The 19,572-nt window shown below is 45.3% G+C and overlaps 1 protein-coding gene across 16 annotated transcripts in view; it reads right to left on the reverse strand.

Annotated features, from left to right (window-relative positions):
* NEB (nebulin) overlaps positions 1 to 19,572 on the reverse strand; it is a 232,032-nt gene that overhangs the window by 134,037 nt on the left and 78,423 nt on the right. For all 16 annotated transcript variants that reach the window (XM_066575214.1, XM_066575209.1, XM_066575217.1 and 13 more), the window contains exons 41-52: positions 17,043 to 17,150; positions 13,670 to 13,981; positions 11,547 to 11,753; positions 11,309 to 11,413; positions 10,145 to 10,252; positions 8,048 to 8,359; positions 7,754 to 7,960; positions 6,183 to 6,287; positions 4,396 to 4,503; positions 3,206 to 3,517; positions 1,721 to 1,924; positions 1,530 to 1,634 (exon numbers count right to left, since the gene is read on the reverse strand). In XM_066575214.1, coding sequence (XP_066431311.1) covers positions 1,530 to 1,634; positions 1,721 to 1,924; positions 3,206 to 3,517; positions 4,396 to 4,503; positions 6,183 to 6,287; positions 7,754 to 7,960; positions 8,048 to 8,359; positions 10,145 to 10,252; positions 11,309 to 11,413; positions 11,547 to 11,753; positions 13,670 to 13,981; positions 17,043 to 17,150 — 2,193 coding nt within the window. The remainder of the gene's footprint in view (positions 1 to 1,529; positions 1,635 to 1,720; positions 1,925 to 3,205; positions 3,518 to 4,395; positions 4,504 to 6,182; positions 6,288 to 7,753; positions 7,961 to 8,047; positions 8,360 to 10,144; positions 10,253 to 11,308; positions 11,414 to 11,546; positions 11,754 to 13,669; positions 13,982 to 17,042; positions 17,151 to 19,572) is intronic.

The following is a 19,572-nucleotide window of genomic DNA, read 5'->3' on the forward strand; positions in this document are numbered from 1 at the left end:
GCAGAGGCCCGCACCAAAACGTCACCGGTGACGCGCCGCTTTGCCCTGCGCATGTGCCGGATGGACGGCAGCCAGCACATAGCAGAGCAGGGAGATGCCGGGAGGAGGTGAGCCGCAGTGCCACTGCAGGGGCATGGGTCGGATCCCGCTGCGAGATCTGACCCAGACATCTGTAGGAGGACAAAGGAGAATAGGGGATCATGGAATCCCGGTCCTCAGGATTGGTGGGGGTCTTAGCGTGAGATCCTCACCATTCAGACTTTTATTACCTGTCCTGTGGATTGGGGATACAAGTCTATTTTGGTACAACTCTTGTATGGCATCTGCTCCCACTAGAGGGTGTCTGGGCAATAAGATTACACGTGTTCCAGCAAAGGTGTTCTCAAACCTGTTGGCCTGCAGGTCTTAACCCTCAGCCTGTATACCCAACTTTCCAGAACTGCACTCGTCCCAGCCGCGGCCTGTTTTCTGACTACGTCTTGCATGATTGCCACCCGCCCTGACCAACAGCCTGTCCGGACCTGATATCTGACTATTTTCTTGCTTCTCCCTTTTGCTCGGGTCAGCTATCACTGCATTGTGTTACCTGCAACTTAGACCAGATCCCTCAGAAGGTGCTTGAAGGGTGAGAACCAGAAGACCAGAACAGCCATCAGAAAGTGAAGCATTTACCATTTTCTAATCTGCTTCTATTTTCTTTTTGAAGTTCTTTTTATATTCTACTCTTACTACATGCCAATTGGGGGGCGGCCGTCATCCCTGAGCCGCAGCTAACAGCTTTTTGAGATATGCTTTACAGCAGAACTCATGGGTCATAGACAAAATATATAAGACCTGATGATTTCTACATGAGAGTGCTTGGGCATACTCTGCGACCTATGCGGGGAGGGGGAGGAGGTTAACTGTGACCAGCACCTATTGTGAATGGTGGATTCAGTGTTATCGATATATAGGTGTCACCTCGCAGTGTAATCCTGCCTGTGGTGATAATGGGATGGCAACTGAGAAGTTTTCTATCAGAACAAGAAGTGGCAAGCTATTATTAAGCTTAGTAGTCAGTGTGCAGGGAGAGGAGGAGGTGAGCTGTGACATCACCTATTGTGAATTGTGGATCCTGTGTTATATACATCTAGGTGTCACCTCTTGTTGTAATCCTGCCTGTTATGATAATGAGATGACTGCTAAGGGCTCATTCACACAGGAAATAGGGGACTTTCTGTCCATGAATACGCTGCAAAATTCAGACCGAAATACTCATATCCTCATGCAACTGCATCCTAAGAGGGTTTCTCTACAAAACAGGAAGTGTCAGACTATAGTTAGACTTAGTGGTCAGTGTGAGAACTGCAGGATTGTAGGCTTATTTTTTTTAAATTGAGGTTGTAATATTGAAAGCTAATAAAAATAAAAATCACAAAATTTTCTTTAAAAATATGCTTAACATAAAAACGTGATTTCTACAAGAGGTCATTTTGTGATCAGACATTCCCTTTAAATAACGAAAAAAGCCTCATATTGCCTTTACTTACCAAGCTGTAGTTCAACTTGTTCTGTTTGGCCAGTTCGACCTCTGGGGTATCGGGCATTATGTGGACTTGTGTCTTATCCTTGTTCCATGCATCGGTATACAAGTGCTGGAATAAAGAAAACGATGTAAGAAGTGGCAGAAGAGGGAATGGAGTCTAAGTGATTGGTAGATGGAGTGGAGTAACACCAGTACCTTATTCATTATTTCTGCATTGGTCTTCGCCAGCACCTGCTCCAAGGAGTCGGTGACGCTGGTGAAACGGAACTTGTCTGGGTGTTCACGGTACTTCTTCTCGCTTATAATGGTTGAAGCCCGTTTGTTCTTCTCGTCATCCAAAGAACCAGAAGGAGACCAGCCGATGCCTTTAAGCCACTGCAGATCAGACTTATACTGAATCTATAGGATGGAAACAATTGTAGAGGTTAAAGGGTATGAACCATACTCTACCTCAACTGGCATCATCATCGACTGACAGCCGGATGGGTAATCCTTCCTAGAATTGCAATTACCTTTCATTATGTGAGCAGGGGTTGGAATGAGACAAATAGTCCTGTTTAATAGTTAAAGAAGTTGTCCCAGACAGGTTGATATTGGAGGTTGAGTCCCATTGAAGTGGATAGGATGCGGCTTGTAGTACCACTTTAGGACACTTTACAAAGTAAGGAGCTATGTACTCCCAGCAGCAAAACAGCTCCGTACACAAAGATTCTGGCCTGTGGGAACAGCTGATCACCTGGGATCTCAGGCAGTGGATCCCTGCCAATCTGCTATTGATGAGCTATCCAGAGCAGCGGCCATCAATAACTAAAAGCAGGACAACCCCTTTAATGTTTAAATGGTGTCCATTTGACAGGGTTTCAGATTGTTACCATTTTATTTTGCGTCTAGAATAACATAGTCAACTACCTATTCTATACTCCAAATCAGGGGTGCATAACTCCGGTCCTCAGGGACCCCAACAGGTCATGTTTTCAGGATATCCTATAGTAAGAACACCAGTGGCAATGTCTGAGGACCGACAATAATTACATCACCTGCGCAACGAAAATTGATTGAATATGGCAATAAATATGTAATGACTGTGGTCACGGTAAGGGCAGGTAAACCTAGAGAGGAGGTCAAGGGTCCCATTTTGGTTCGGCTCATGGTCATCTGAGTGCCATAAACACATATTATGAGCTCGTAGGACAGGCGGTGCTGAGTCCGGGGTAGCGATTTGTAGACTCATCTACCTTCCCATTTTCAGCATTAAAATCTACCACTTGTGAACGCACCCTGAGGGAGCGGTCAGACGAGCGTGGTTTACATGCTGCTAAGCAATGTGTAAACCACACTCCTGACAGGCAGGAAAAGATTACGTGCCAGGCTGCTTCTAGCTCCATGGAGAAGCCCGGTCACACATTTGTGGTGAGGGCTGCGGGCTTCCACGACTCCCATATGGTAAGCACCCTGGACAGCGCGCACCACGGCGCTGACAGGGGAGTCGGCACTCGCTATCCGTTCTTTTTCAGAAGTGCAGATTCTGCGCTTCTAAAAAGTGTCCATGTGAGCGCTTCCATAGCAACCTATTGGTTAACATAGAAGCGCAGTTTACACGCTGCTGTAGCAGCGTGTAAAACCATGCTCGCCGGACTGAGCCCTGAAGGTCCGTGAAGTAAGAAGGTGCTGTGTACTTACGTCACTCTGCAGGTCGTAGGTCTTCCTGGCATGCACCACGTCATTCTGGTCCGGTAGACAGGTCCATTTGTGATGAATGTGCTTGTAGTCAATATCGCTGACTAGTGTCTGGCACTTCTTGGCCAGCAGTATTCCCAGCATATCAACTGGTGTATTGAACTTGGTCCTCCATTTTTCATATTCTTTCCTGTATTCTCTCTCGCTCTGGATCTTGGCCACGTGTATGGCCCATACAGACTTGGGGTCATCTTGGAGACTGCGGAACCCAATGTGGTGTCCTTGTTGCTTTCTGTATCCATCTTTGTATTTGTACTGTAGAAGGAGAAACACATAGAGATATTATTTCGTGCTGCGATTTCACTCTCTCATACAGCAATGGCCAAGTTCACGCCGGCACTAACTTTTTACATTTCAACGGGGCCGAACAACAGAAATATTGGAAGTGCCGGAATCGGCAAATGCTAGGCCCAAACCGTGACAGACAGACCCCACTTATTATAATGGGGTCCGTCAGCTTTCTTGGGTGTCTTCTGTAAATTTCCCAGATGTGAACGCACCCTATAATCAGTGACTGCACCTCTACTGTCTTTATTTACATGGGCAAGACAATTTTGCGAGTTTTGAGCCTTTGTGTGACGCATTGAATTTGCATGTTGTATTAACCCATTGTGTTCAATGAGTTAATTCAAAGGGTTAATTCACACGGCCATCTGAAGCAGGTCCTATTTTTGTGCGATTCGCATGACGATAGGGTTTGCAGTACACGGTTTCTTGTACATCGCGCAGCACACGAACGGAGAATCTTGCTATCGGCCGTGTAAATATGGCCTTACTGCAGCTGTTTGTTCGGATTCACATGACCCAATGCGATCTCAAACTTGCAAATCTGCAGTTTCTGCTGCGAGTACGACGTGTTTTGCAAGAAAAACGCATTGCGCCTTTGCAACATGTAGTTTTCGCGCGCGTAAAAATTGTATGTTATTTCATAAGGAAAAATAGAAAAATCGCACAAAACTTGGTGAAAATAGAACCGATTGCTTTAAACGGGTATATTTAAATGTGTGGATTTCCTCTTGCAGCAATACTGCAAGACGAAAAAACTCGCCCATTATTTAGGTAAGACGGTCCGGCCGGGTAATCGACTGCTCATCCACTCATATGCTATAGAGTCAATCAGAAGCCAATCTTACATCGCTGGCAATGTCTCTTGATGATCTGGCAGCCTTAATTGGGATGGCATCGGCACGCAGGTCATAACCCTTCCTCTTTATCTCCTCGTAGCCCGCTTTGTAGATTTTCTGTGAAAGAAATGATATTTGTGATGTTTTGTGTGAAAATAGGAAGTTACAGTAATATAAAGTAAATGCTATTAATGTATTCTGGACGCTGACATCTCTCCATTCCTACCAAAGGTTTATTCAACCAGACATGTAGCTCTGTATGTCCTACATAACCATGGAGTTACATGATAACATTTAGCAGCCACCACTAGAGGGAGCTTAAGAGCTCGCCGTATACTGATTTATTACTGACTGCAATGGCAGTTGTATACATTTGTATACAACCTCCTTACCAATGTATATAAACAGCCTTTTTGCCCCCCACAGTAATTAGCTTTTGTCCCCCACAGTTATTGGCCCGCTTTGCTGGGAAGGGCTTGTCCAGCGGTGTTAAATATTTTTTATAAAGTGCCTTAATGCTGTAAATAAAAAAAAACTAAACACTGTACTCATCTCTTATGCTCGCTCGCCACCCGGGTTGCCATCCTGCCGATCTCAGCTCACCTCCTGCCATCTTCTGTGATGTACCACTGACATCAGGGATTGGCTGAAGCAACCATGTGCTCAGATGGTACGTAGTTCCGCTTCTCATAAGTGAACGGAGACCAGCAGGATGGCAACTGGAGCATGGAAGGAGGGGGGGGGGAGCAAAATACACGTGCATAGTGTTGTTTTTTTATTGTACCGCATTCAGACACTTTATAAAAAACATTTAAAGCTGCTGGATGACAACCCCTATCTTTGTGCCCCTCTCTTCCTCCCCTGTCTGGGAGACTTACCAACTCTTCCAGGAGAGCCTCCTGGACATTTCTAGGAAAGTTGGCAAATATTTGTATACAATAATGCTCCCCCTAGTGGTAGTCACAGGCAGGCAGAAAATATAACAGATCTTATAATATTTTTACTGGGTAGAGTATAACATCCGACTAAATATATCCTATGGAAATTGTGTACATAAGATGATTTAATTATATAGTAAGATAGAACCATTTGGCATGATTACATGATGGCACTTTTAGAAGTCGTCACCTTCTCTAGTGCTAACTTTTATGACAATGGGAGGTCTATCGACTAGCAAATCATTAAATGGGTTTTACAGCCATCAAAAATTGATGACCTACAATGGGAGCCATGCCTGCATTACCGCACTAGGCCAAGGAAACAATGGGGCACATTTATGGAAGATTTTATGCCAGTTTCTGGAGTAAAAAGTAAAAAAACACAAATTTTTGTGTATACATGTATTTACACAAAAATTTGCAACTTTCCTCCTTTCTGCACCGGCAGCGATTGTTGGAGAGAGCGTGGGTACCCTGGACTGATAGTTTTGTGTATAATTTACACCAGTGTACACCAAGTCGGACCTGCCATACATTTCTATCTAGGCGTACTGATCTGCCGGGAACGCATGTATCGTGTGCCTTGTACTAAGACCAGGAAATGCCGGGCTTAGTAAATTTCCCCCAATATACGGAGCTATCTGCTTCCTGCTCTGCACAGGGTGACAGATGGTCCGGAAAAAAGCTGAGGGCCCGGGGTCCCAGGCGGCAAATCTCCACTGATCACCTGTTGATGATGTCATCAATTATTAAAGGTTGGAAAATCCCTTTAAGACCTTTATACCGTGGTGATTACTAGAGGTTTCCTCCATAACCGATATTCTGTTTGCCACTTTTGATCTGATTCTGACTACTCACATCGCTGATGTTGCTGGAGTTAGCCTTTGCTAGTACGATCTCCGGTGTGTCTGGCATCACGTGAATTTCCCGCTTGTCTCTCTCCCAAGCTTCCGTGTAAAGTTTCTATAGAAAGAAATGCATAAAGTGTTAATTCTTGCAAGAAGTCTTGTAAATGAAAGTACAACAGATAAAAGACATAAAATGCAGCTTTTAACACGGGCCGACAATAGGGCACGAATGTTCGTATGATCCCTGATCTGCCCGACTGTCCGCCGGTGCAACGCTGCGCTCGATCTGTGAACAAATGAGCAAACGCTCCTTCCTCGGCTGATTGTGTGTTTTGTTCAGCTCAATATGCAGATAAGGAAGATGGAAGATCGTTGTCGGCTGCGCATCTTCATGTAGGACTGGGGGGATCTGCTGTGGACAGGATGCACAATCACATGAAGGACCGTTCATCCCCGGTAGAGTCCAATCAGCCCGTGTAAAGGAGCGCCATCAGTTCCTGAGGGTTATTATATTAAACGGCTATTTAAATCCCAGAGAGACAGAAGAATCTGGGAATACAAATATATGACCATCATTGAGACTGTCAACACAAGTGTGAATATCTGTCAGAGTTTTATGGTGGACTCTTACTTCTGAGGGGCCCGGCCCAGACTCAGGGCATGAAGGCTGTGGCCAAACATCTCATCAGAGGCCATAAAACTCCTGCATCCTCATCTGTGGACGAATGAAGGACATCTCACCCCCCACCCCCACCCCCACTCCTCCCCTCCCCCCGTCTTGTTTTATTAGTGCTTTAAATGCAAATTAATATATATATGATTCTTCAGATCTGTTGTCTTATTAGAAGCCTAATGAAGAGTCCCAAATAGATTCAAAAGTTTGCTGGAGGGGGAATATAGTATTACAGAATGACCATGAGTTCACATGAATGGCTGTCCTGTAGTTATAGGATAGAACGTCCGCCAGAATGCAAGACGTTTTTACTGATTGGCTCTCTATCCTGGGACATAGAAGGGGGTCTTAAGCTGTGGACCCTCTCCTATGACATTCAGGTCCCCCAATAGGCCATATGAATGGGGGAGGACACCTTGGCACAGCGCCTTTACCTAAGTCTCAATATTTCATGTGATGAGAAGTGTAAGGGCCCTTGTACTTTGGCCAATAATCATTCAGATTCCCACGATCCAGTGAGATTATTATTCAGTATAAAAACTGAAAGAAGATCAGGCCGTGTAAATAGGCAGACATTCAACTATGAACAACGACCTGTTTACTGTTAATGGAGGCGGGCCGGCCAGAGCAATCTCCAGCCCGCTCCGTCTCCATCCACTGAGCAATCATCACTCCTGTGAGAAAGCACATGTCACTGGGACAACCATTAGGCGCATCTACGCTCAATAACCGTCCCGTGTAAAAGGGCTCTTAGGAAGATCATTGTAGGCAATGACTACATGGAAATCCATACACTCCATGCCCACTGACCAGGTTGATGTATACAGGCTTCCAATGGTATATAGATGACATTATCTCAGACGTTTCCGGCTAGTTATTAATGTTTGCCCTTTGGAGGATGAACTTACATTGTTCATGATCTGTGCATTACTCTTGGCCAAAACGAGCTCCATCGAGTCTGGCGCTTTTGTAAATTTGAACTGGTCTGGGTGCTGGCGATATTTCTTCTCACTGACAATATCCATGGCTTTCCGATTTTTCTCAGCTTCTTGTGATCCAAATGGAATCCACCCAACACCCTTCATATATTCATTGTAATCTGCTTTGTAGGCATTCTAGAAAAAAAAACAGAAGAGATAGCATGAGTTCCTCCAGGTCGCCAGCCAAAAGCAGAAGTAGTCTGGAATTCCTAGGAAACTTACGTCGCTCTGAATCTCATAGACCTTCCTTGCTTGCATGAAGGGGGTCTGGTCCGGCAGACAAGTCCAGTTGTGCAGAATTCGTTTATAGTCAATATCACTAACCAGACTCTGGCATTTCTTGGCCAACAGGAAGCCCAACATGTCTACTGGCACATTACATTTGGTCCTCCATTTGTCAAAGTCCTTCTTATATTCGCGGTCACTCTGGATCTTGGCCACATGCATGGCCCAGACAGATTTGGGATCATCCTGTAGGCTGCGGAAGCCAACGTGGTGTCCCTGCTGCTTACGGTATCCGGTTTTGTATTTGTACTGGCAAAGAGACAATTAAAAAGTCAACCATCAAGTGCCGCTTTATATCCTTCATATATGTGCACTCATTAACATAAATATACTATAATTAATATTTACTCTGTCTTATTAGAGTTTCAAAAAGAAACACAAAATTTCAGATTTATAGAAGGCGACTACACTGACCGTCTAACTTACTGTACCTAACGAGGGGGGGGGGGGGGGAGAGACTGCAGTATCCAATACTAATAGTGTGAGTAATGAAAGTGACCTGCCTTACTGCTGTTTCTGTACCTGGAGCGACAGAGTCACTAGAGCCAGACAGTACTATAAAAGTAGGGGCACAGGGGAGGTACTATAAGTACAGCCACAGAAGAGGCACTGTAATTAAGTAGGGGGCACCATAATTAAGTGGGGTCCACAGAGAAGGTACTATAAGTACAGCCACAGAAGAGGCACTGTCATTAAGAAGGGGGCACTATAATTAAGTGGGGTCCACAGAGGAGGTACTATAAGTACAGCCACAGAAGAGGCACTATCATTAAGTAGGGGGCACCATAATAAAGTGGGGTCCACAGAGGAGGTACTATAAGTACAGCCACAGAAGAGGCACTGTAATTAAGTAGGGGGCACCATAATTAAGTGGGGTCCACAGAGAAGGTACTATAAGTACAGCCACAGAAGAGGCACTGTCATTAAGAAGGGGGCACTATAATTAAGTGGGGTCCACAGGGGAGGTACTATAAGTACAGCCACAGAAGAGGCACTATCATTAAGTAGGGGGCACTATAATTAAGTGGGGTCCACAGAGGAGGTACTATAAGTACAGCCACAGAAGAGGCACTGTCATTAAGAAGGGGGCACTATAATTAAGTGGGGTCCACAGAGGAGGTACTATAAGTACAGCCACAGAAGAGGCACTATCATTAAGTAGGGGGCACCATAATAAAGTGGGGTCCACAGAGGAGGTACTATAAGTACAGCCACAGAAGAGGCACTGTAATTAAGTAGGGGGCACCATAATTAAGTGGGGTCCACAGAGAAGGTACTATAAGTACAGCCACAGAAGAGGCACTGTCATTAAGAAGGGGGCACTATAATTAAGTGGGGTCCACAGAGAAGGTACTATAAGTACAGCCACAGAAGAGGCACTATCATTAAGTAGGGGGCACTATAATAAAGTGGGGTCCACAGAGGAGGTACTTCATGTGGGGCCTCAGAGGGGGCAGTCTAGCTAAGTAGGGGTAATATAACTAAGTGGGACCACAGAACCGCAGAGGAGGTACTATATGTGGGACATCACAGGGGGCATTATAACTAAACATGGCCACAGAGGAGGCACTATAAGTTGGGCCAAAAAGGGCACTATAACAAGTGCGGCCACAGAGAGGGCAGTATTGCGAAGTGCGGCTACACATGGGGCTCTATTAACAAGTGTGGGGTATAGGCTCAATAGGGGTAGCAACAGGATGGGAAGAGTCTGCAGAGAAGAATCAAGGCTGAAAGAAGTCTTCATGCTGGTTTAGGCTCAAATACAGAAGAATAACTAATGGCTCATTTAGACGGGACGAATGTCACTAATCAGAGAAGCCATCACCTGTGATCACTGGAGGTAACTGCACTGTAATCACTATCACTGTTTAGAGCTGGTATCTTGCTAAAGGACACTATTACTGGGAGGTGCTACAAAGGGCATGCCTTTAAGATAAAGGGGGCGTGGCCTAATGTGAAAAAAGTGCGCGAACAGCAGGACTCATCTCTATTTTCATTCTTCTAAAGCTGGGAGTTGTGTCACGCAGTACTTACATCACTAGCAATATCTCGAGATGCTTTGGCAGCTTTAATAGAGATGGCATCGGGCCTGAGATCGTAGCCCTTCTTAATGGCCTCTGCCCATCCGGATTTGTACAGTTTCTGCAACGAAAGACAAATAATAAGCGAATTAAAGGAAAAATCAATTTAAAAGCTAATAGCCGCAGACCGCCGCATCACATGACTCCTCCGCTGTCCGCAAGACGCAACATCTGGGCACATTTAATTAGATACAGTAATAATGTAACTTCCTGTTGCCTCATTATTTAACCCCTTAGTGACACGGTCTATTATGGATCTACGGATGCAACAATGTTATTATGATTTTTATACCTTTTTTTGTTTTCTGCTGACGCGGCCGGATGACGGCTCGTTCTCTGCGTGGCGAGCTGTAGTTTTTATTGGTACCGTGTTTTGGCTACATATAATGTATTGTATCATTTTTATTACATTTTTTGGAGTGCGGGGAGGAAAAACATCAATTCTGTGATTGCTTTTGAGGGTTTTTTAACAGCGCTGCTCATGCAGCATAAATGACATGATACATTTTTGTGTGGGTTGGTACGATTAGGACAATACCAAAATTACATATTTTTTAGGTTTTTCCACTTTTCAAAAAAAAAATTTCTTTTTTAGAAATTATTTTTTTATGCATCGCTGAGTCCCATAACTTTTTTATTTTTCTGTCTACGGATTTCTCTGGACGCTTGTTTTTTGCGTGATGAGCTATAGATTTTGTTGGTACCAGTCTCAGCCGCCTCCTGCTGCGGACGCCACAGGCTTAGATCCTGATTCATAGAACGTAAATATGTCGATTCAAAGGGACTGCTTCCAAGCCAGGATGCAAATTTACGCTCTGGGCGGGAAAGGGTTAAAGGGGTTGTCCAGGATTAGAAAAAAACATTGCTGCCTTCTTTCAGAAACAGCTCCACATCTGTCCACAGGATAAGAACAGTATTGCAGCACAGTCCCATTGAGTTCAATGGGGCTGAGCTGCAATACCAGACACAAACTAAAGACGAGGGTGGCGCTGTTTCAGGAAGAAAGCAGCCATGAATTTCCGCAAAATGGATGGTAGCCAAAGATTTAATGTTTGTGGAGTTTCCAACAGTGCCCATTGGGGGAGTAAAGTATATAAACGATGTTGATGATACTCACCTCGCTAAACGTGACCATGTTCTGTTTGGCTTGCAGTATATCAGGGGTGTCTGGCATCACGTGGATCTTCGTCTTATCCTTCTCCCAAGCATCAGTGTATAAGTGCTACAGAGAAAACAACAGGGAGAGCGGTGAGGCTCCACATAACCTACTGACGCCCTATAAGAACTGATCTCAGAATCGCCTGCACTTAGGTCTTCCTTAAATAAGTACTGATATTATGTCTCTGGGTTTTTACTTTGTTCATGACGACGGCGTTCTGCTTGGCTAATTCCATGTCCATAGAGTCCATGTTTTTGGTGAAACCGAACTTGCTTGGAGCCTGGCGATACTTGGCCTCGCTGAGGATCTCGGAAGCCTTCTTGCTCTTCTCCACATCCAGAGATCCCAGCGGGGTCCAGCCCATGCCCTTGTACCACGTCTTGTAGTCCATTCTGTATTCATTCTGCAAAGAGAAATGATTGGCCGTCTCAGAAAGGAGAAGATCACGGTCCAATGTCGCCAATGTTACTATATACATAAGTAGTTAGTTCTGCGCAATATTCTGTAGGCTGACATCACATCTGCAGTATAGCAGTCAAGTAGGAGCACATTGAGTCCAATACCGGGGCACATTCAGGATTTAGAGACCTTTGTCAGGTTATGGCTTATTCAGACAACCAAATTTATGCAGGCATTTTGGCGCATAAAAAAAAATCGCCCCTAACACGACCAGGAGAAGCATTGGGTTTCAATGGGTTCATTCAGACAAACGATTTTTTTGGCGCATGAAATAATCGTGTGATAAAAAAATAGGACATACGCGCCTGTTTTTGGTCAGCTTTTTTATAAGGCGCATGAAAAGATAGGTCTTCCCTTATCTTTTGATATGATACGCAGCAAGCTCTCATAGACTTCTATGGCAGTTGGAAAAAATGGAGGGAAGGGACAACGCTGGGAAGAGAAGACCGCTCGCCCTAATTAGGCATTTTAATGCCATTCTGAGGATTTTTGCCAATTGTTGCTCACGGGCGAACATAAAAACACATACAGTCATGTGAAGGAGGCCTGAATGCAAGTGGGGACATGAGTGCTGGGCAGGATAATAGGCAATGGGTAACCATAAGGCTGGGTTCACACGGTGGACTGTGCTGCGGATTCTGTGCAGAGTCTGCATCACGGGTAATAAAAGGGATATGTTACTACTTTATCAGTCAAGTACCACACTCTTTGTAAAAAACAATCCGCCCCTAAATAGTGTATGTTTGCTGCAGACCCATCCTGCAGTTCCCTTTTAGGCAGATCTGTAAATGATGAGAGTTGTGGTGATTAGATGGACGGTCTTGTCACCGGAGACCCTAGAAGTGGTTCCTCCCTTGGACTAGGCCTCATGTCCACGGGGAAAAGAAGAATTAAAATCCGCAGCGGATTTTAACTCTTCTCCCGCCCGCGGATCCGCACCCCATAGGGATGCATTGACCACCCGTGGGTAGATAAATACCCGCAGATGATCAATAAAAGTGAATTAAAAAAAATATGGAGCATGAAAAAATTCGGACATGCTCCATTTTCGTGCGGGTCTCCCGCGGGGACGGCTCCCGCAGGCTTCTATTGAAGCCTATGGAAGCCGTCCGGATCTGCGGGAGACCTAAAATAAGAATAACTTACCCGCAGCGGAGCGGGCAGATCTTCTCTTCTTCCCGGCCGGATCTTCTTGCTTCCGCCCGGCTGATGTGCCCGGCACATGCACGCGGCACGCCGTCGACATGCCGAGCACATTCGCCGGCCGAAGAAAGAAGATCCGGCCGCGAAGAGGAGAAGATCTGCCCGCTCCGCTACGGGTAAGTTATTCTTATTTTCAGTTATTTTCAGGTCCGCGGGGCAGGAGGGACCCGCTACAGATTCTCCATGGAGAATCCGTAGCGGGCCTGATTTTCCCCGTGGACATGAGGCCTAAGAAGCTCTCGGAGGCTCCTTGTGTGTAGTGGCCTCTTCTTCCGCTTGTATAGAGCTTGTTGGCCACTAGACGCCACTACGACGGAGAGAAGAGATTTCATCCGTTACCAGAGTCTGAGAGGGGCGCATTATTGGGGTGTTGGATGGATGGTCGTAGCGATGAATAGCCCACTATACTGCCCCCACTGCCAGTGTGATAGTCTCAGGGACATCGTATACGGCAAATCAATGTGTTACATGCAGAGACTAACACAGATTTTGACAAGCATCCGCACCAAAACCAGTAGTAGATTATCCGCTGTGGAACATTAGGTGTGATCGTGGCCTCGTGGGAGTCAGGCATTGGAATTAGAGATTAAGAGAGGCCAAAAACTTTCCCGCTACTGTATCTTAGGGCAAGAACCCACCGTGCAAATGACCACTTACGTCACTCTGGATTTGGTTCATGTTCTTGGCGAGCCGGACGTGCATCGCGTCTGGTAGAAGAATATACTTGTGGATCAGATTCTTGTAATGAATGTTGGAGGCCACGTTCTGAGCCTCCTTGGCTGCCATGACGCTAAACATGGACACGGGGGTGTGGTATTTGGTCTTGGTCTTCTCATACTCTTTCTTGTACAACCGATCGCTCTGTAACTTGGCAACATTCATGTAGTGGACAAGTTTGGGGTCATCCTGCAGGTTACGGAATCCAACCATCTTGCCTTTGTCATTTTCATAAGCTTTCTTATATTTGTACTGCAGAGAAGACAAAAGGCATCAGTTAGTAATATCTGTGATACGTAGGCGTGCGCCTCTTAATACATCCTCCAGCAGGCTGCAGATTAACACCAACATACTAATTCCCTGCCAGTCTCAATTAATTCCCCCCATAAAGCTCTGAATCTGATGCTTACCTGCACAAGGTAAATCTTAAGATTTTGACTGCCTGTAGTCACCACTAGGGGGAGCTCAGAGCAAATGGATTAATACAACTAACATTCAAAGGAAGTCTGTCAGCAGATTTTGGCAACCAACTGAATAGACAGGTGGGTGCTCACTGATATGAAGAGTATAATGGTACCTTTTTTGTTTTCCATTGTGACCTCACTCACCTACGGTAGTCCTTTATGCAAATGAGGGTGGTACCGTCCAATGGGCGTTCCCGCTGTGACTGCAATCCAGTTGTATCCCTGTATCATTGGACAACCACCTATGTATTCAGCTGGTTGCCAAAAATCTGGTGACAGACTTTCTTTAAAGGGGTTGTCTATTTGTAAACTATACATAGTAACATAGTATGTAAGGCCGAATGAAGACAATGTCCATCTAGTCCAGCCTGTTTATCCTCCTATGTTGTTGATCCAGAGAAAGGCAAAAAACCCCAAGAGGCAGGAGCCAATTAGCCCTTTTGGGACTATAATTGGTCTATCTGCAGAATAGGTGATCAAGAGTAGATCAGTGAGGGTCGGCTGCCTGGGATCCCCACCAATCAGTTGTTTGATGGGCTGGTGCACAACTCCATTCCTATTACAGTGGCTAGGTTTGGTATTACAGGCATTAAAGTGAATAGGAACTTGGCCTGCAAAAGCAATCCTGGCCACTGTAGTGGGAATAAAGCTGTCTGCTTTCTGCAGAAATCAGCTCAATGCATGGGTACACTGACCTGGTGGACAGCTGATTAGCGGGATTCCTAAGTGACGATCCCCCACAGTCTACTATTGATGACCTATCCTGAGCATATGCCATCAATAGTTTACAATAGTTTACAATTGGACAACCTCTTTAATCAATAAAGAGCTATAAATATATATTTGCAGTGGGCTCCCCCTAGTGTTGCCTGCAAACATTGCGGCCTTAAGTTGGAAAAGCACTTGTGCTATTTTTCTGCAATTAAAAAGATCACAAATTTTAATGTGCCCTTTTTGGTGCAAAAAAAATGTCACTTTTTAGGTATTACATCACATCCACAACTTTTTTGGAAAGTGGGTGTGGCTTACAATTAGGGGTGTGGTCTCTAAGGCCCAATAGGTTCACCATAACACCAAAACTGGAGTAAATAATGATGGTGCAAATCTATGCCAGCTTATAAGTAGCATCGATTCAATTCCTGGCTCATGGACTGCCATCAGATACACTAAATGCTTTAAGAGGCCTGCGCATCTTACTTCCATTCAGTTTATATCAAAACAGGCATAAGAAATGTTTGTCTTGATAAATCATGACCTATAACTGTGTGCCGTGAAGGAAGAGAAACAGTCCGGTGCCGGGCAATCTCCAACCACGGTTACCAGAGCAGCCATGCAGTCTGCATGGACGGTTCACCACTTCCTGTACCCATCACACTAATTATTATATGACTGATCTCTTGCGTGTCTAAGATATACCGGGTGTTTCAAAAAGATGGACTCAATTCTAAATTGCTATCTCTCTGAAACCACGATCGCTCATGAATGAAACTCTTACCACTTGAGCGGGCAATTACCGCTAGATGCCCTTCCCAGAACACAAGAAGCCCTATCAGCAGTCATTCGCCTGACGGCAATACAAGGCATTCTGTTTTCTGCTCATCAGTAAGACTGAATTCGTAATTACAGTGCAGCGGGCATTTCTATGGTGTTTTGGCTTTGATCTGCCAAAGAGCATTCGTTGTTGGATGGCAATTAGAGATGAGCGGGTATACTCGGTAAGGCACATTGCTCGAGCGAGTAGTGCCTTAGCCGAGTATCTCCCTGCTCGTCTCTAAAGATTCGGGGGGCGGGGAGCGGCGGGGGAGAGCGGGGAGGAACGGAGGGGAGATCTCTCCCGCGCCGGCCCCCGAATCTTTAGAGACGAGCGGGGAGATACTCGGCTAAGGCACTACTCGCTCGAGTAATGTGTCTTAGTGAGTATACTCGCTCATCTCTAGTGGCAATGCATTTCAGAGGAAAATGTAAGAAGAATTCAAGAGATCTTAGCACATCTTGTGTTAAGGCGACGTTTAACCATGAGGCCATATTGGTAACTGGTGCGGGCTCTTCGTATAGGAAGGCGTGTAGAACTTAGTGATGCGATGTTACAGAACATGGAGAACAGCAGCTTCTTACCGCATTTGATTGTAAGTGATGATAATGGGTTAAATCTAAGCAGTAAAGTTGACCGTCGCAGTGTGCGCCGATGGGGATTACAAAACTGTGGAGCAGAAGCGTCATTTTTCAAAAGTAAATGTGTTTGGTGCAGCTTCTCAAAGACAAGTTTACGGCCCTTCCTTTTTCGAGGGAAACACATTTATGGGGCAAACATATCTCGAAATGCTGCAGAACTGGGACTTTCCACACCCTAATGAAGATGCAGTAAGACGGAGGACCGCCCCATTGGAAACTGCAGGTTCAACATTTTCGAAATGACACACTGCTGCAATGTTGGCTAGGTTGCACAAGACTCCAAGACTTGACGCTACACTCTTGGCCCCTAAGATCTGCAGACATTACATCCTGTAACAAGTTGCCATCGTAAAATATACAGCTTTGAAATTGGGTCCATCCCTTTAAAACACCCTGTATGTGCATTTGGCAAATTAAAGGGATTTTGCAACCAGATATGTTTATGTTATATTGATAGGATGTCCAAAAATGGTGTCACTAGCAGTCACTGATCTAAAATGAAGGGGCTACACCATGCTTACAAGCAATTTGCCCCCTAGACTCCATAGTCTGCAGTTGGGTAACACACAATTAACCCATTAGAGTCAACTGACTAACTTCTTCTGTCCAGGGTGAAGCCCCCTTCATTTAGGGTTACAAGATACTGTGTAACTGAGTTTCTCTCAGAAGGAACTTACATCACTGGCAATGTCCCGGGAAGACTTTGCCGCTTTGATGGCGATGGCGTCGGCTCTGAGATCATATCCTTTCTTCTTCGATTCCTCCAGAGCTTCCCTGTATTTTTTCTGGAAAATAAATTTTAAAAATGGAATTATAATGGTCATGGAAGGAGGTTGTTAGGGAAATGACAAATGAAGTATTATCATTTTTGTCTTAGGCTGGGTTCACACAGGGCGGATTTGCTGTGCGGAATTTCGCAGCTGCAAATACACCTGCGATCGCTAATCCCGGAATTAGCCAGCCATGTGGATGAGATTTGTCAAAAATCTCGTCACACGGGACGGCGAATCCGTCGCAGCAAAGTCGTCAGAAGCCGGCACTGCGGCACGGATTCCCCAGCCACAGCATGTCCATTCTCTATGGGAGCGCCGGCCGCAACAGAAAAGCATGCGGCCAAGCCACTCCAAAACCCGTGGCTGAGGTCCGTGGGTTTTGCAGCTGCACTTTCCTGGCGGAAATCTCATGGTTTTTCCCTGCGGCAAAGCCGCGAGATTTCTGCTGGGGATACATCCCATGTGACTCTAGCCTGAGGGTGCGGGCAGACGAGCGCATAAACGGCGCGTTTTTGCGACCAAACGTATATACGTGACCATCTGAGGCAATGGTTTCGAATGTATTCGTTCACATGGGCGATTTTACGGCGCGTAAAAACGGCAATTCGAAAAAAAACGGAACATATGCGACCGAAATACGCGCCAACGCATATTCGATCGCCGAAAAGACCGTTTGCAAAGTAGGAACAAACGAAAATACGCTTTCTAGCTCTGGTCGTGATCGGTGAAAAACGATCGCTCGGGCGATTATACGTTGCGCTCGTGCGAACGTAAATACGCCTACGCTCGTCTGCCCGCACCCTTATGCTACTTTATTATTATTATTTATGCCTTGAAGAAGTTTAGAAACATAGAAACTGGTTTATGAGAAACAGTTGGAAGGCTCTCAGATACAAGACAACAGCCTCACACTAAAAATGCAGTTTTGTCTTTGTTCCTTATTAGAGATGAGCGAGCGTCCTCGGAAAAGCACTACTCGCTCGAGTAATGTGCTTTATCCGAGTATCGCTGTGCTCGTCCCTGAAGATTCGGGTGCCGGCACGGAGCGGGGAGCTGCAGGGGAGAGCGGGGAGGAACAGAGGTAAGATCTTTCTCTCCCTCTCTCCCGCCCGCTCTCCCCTGCTCCCCGCTGCGACTCACCTGTCAGCCGCAGCGGCACCCGAATCTTCAGGGACGAGCACAGTGATACTCGGATAAAGCACATTACTCGAGCGAGTAGTGCTTTTCCGAGGACGCTCGCTCATCTCTATTCCTAATCAAATGAGAGCAAAAAGAAGTTTTAACATAAACAAGAAATACCAGATCTTGGATAATGGTTTTGCCTAGAGAGGGATGACGTATCTTCAGCATGTGATCTTTCTATTCTACAGAAGAAGAATCAGTTCAAACCAGCTGTATAGTGATGATGTAACACAGTGTAAATTAATGTAACACTGGTGCCATAAATAGATTCCAGATAACATGGGAGCCTTGAGCTGACATATTTGCTGGGAGCAAACAGCATGTGCATGGATTAATGTTAATTGGTTGTATGCTAATAGGTTAAATGCTAAATAGATTGATAAGAATACAAATTGTAACTGGTTGTGTGGTATCACAAACCTTACTGATCTTGTGATTGGCCCCCTGTAGGGCATTGTTTCTCCTCAAAATAATATTTAAACTGCTGAATAATATAATAAAGGTAGAGTCAGTTTCTGGAACACCTTTCATGATGTGTTACGTGTTTTTATTTCTCTGCGCTTGTACCCTAACAAGGTAAAAATAATATTCACACTGGCACCAACTGCTGGATAACCTACTGATCAATGTATAATCATCTCTCATCTCTGCAGGTAAATCTAGTTACAGTCAAAGTTATGTTGGGATGAGCTTGCAGTTTGAGATGACAGTGATGTAACATATATTGAATGACCACTTTATTAGAGACCCCCATCTTTTAGTGCGTTGGACTTCCTTTGGCCTACAGAATCAGATTGATTCGTAGTGGTGTAGATCCCACTCGGTGATGAAATAGTTCTGCAGGAATATCGGCCCCTGCGGACAGGAAGCTTCTTGTAGTTGCAGATTGGATAGCGATGCTGACATGTTTTGACCAGCTGACAGGAAGGGGTCATCGGTTCATGCTGCTTGTACCAAATTCTGACCTCCCATCAGCACGGAGAAACAGAAATCCATCTGTCCAGGAGATGTTTTTTCGCTGCTCAGTGATACAAGTTTTGCGCTTTTTTGCCCGCTGGAGTCTCGTCTTTCTGTTTTTCTTAGACACAATGGCGCTGGAGTTTGTCGTCTGCTGTTATAGACTATCCGTGCTGAGGAACAGCGAGTTGTGCTTTCAGACACATTAGTTGGAGCTCCAGCGTTGTGTACAGCTGCTCTTGACTGTATAGTACATTGGTTAGAACGCTTCCTGACATCCTCCTCCGACCCCTTT

This window comes from Eleutherodactylus coqui, chromosome 8, assembly GCF_035609145.1.
Source record: "Eleutherodactylus coqui strain aEleCoq1 chromosome 8, aEleCoq1.hap1, whole genome shotgun sequence".
Lineage (NCBI taxonomy): Eukaryota > Metazoa > Chordata > Amphibia > Anura > Eleutherodactylidae > Eleutherodactylus > Eleutherodactylus coqui.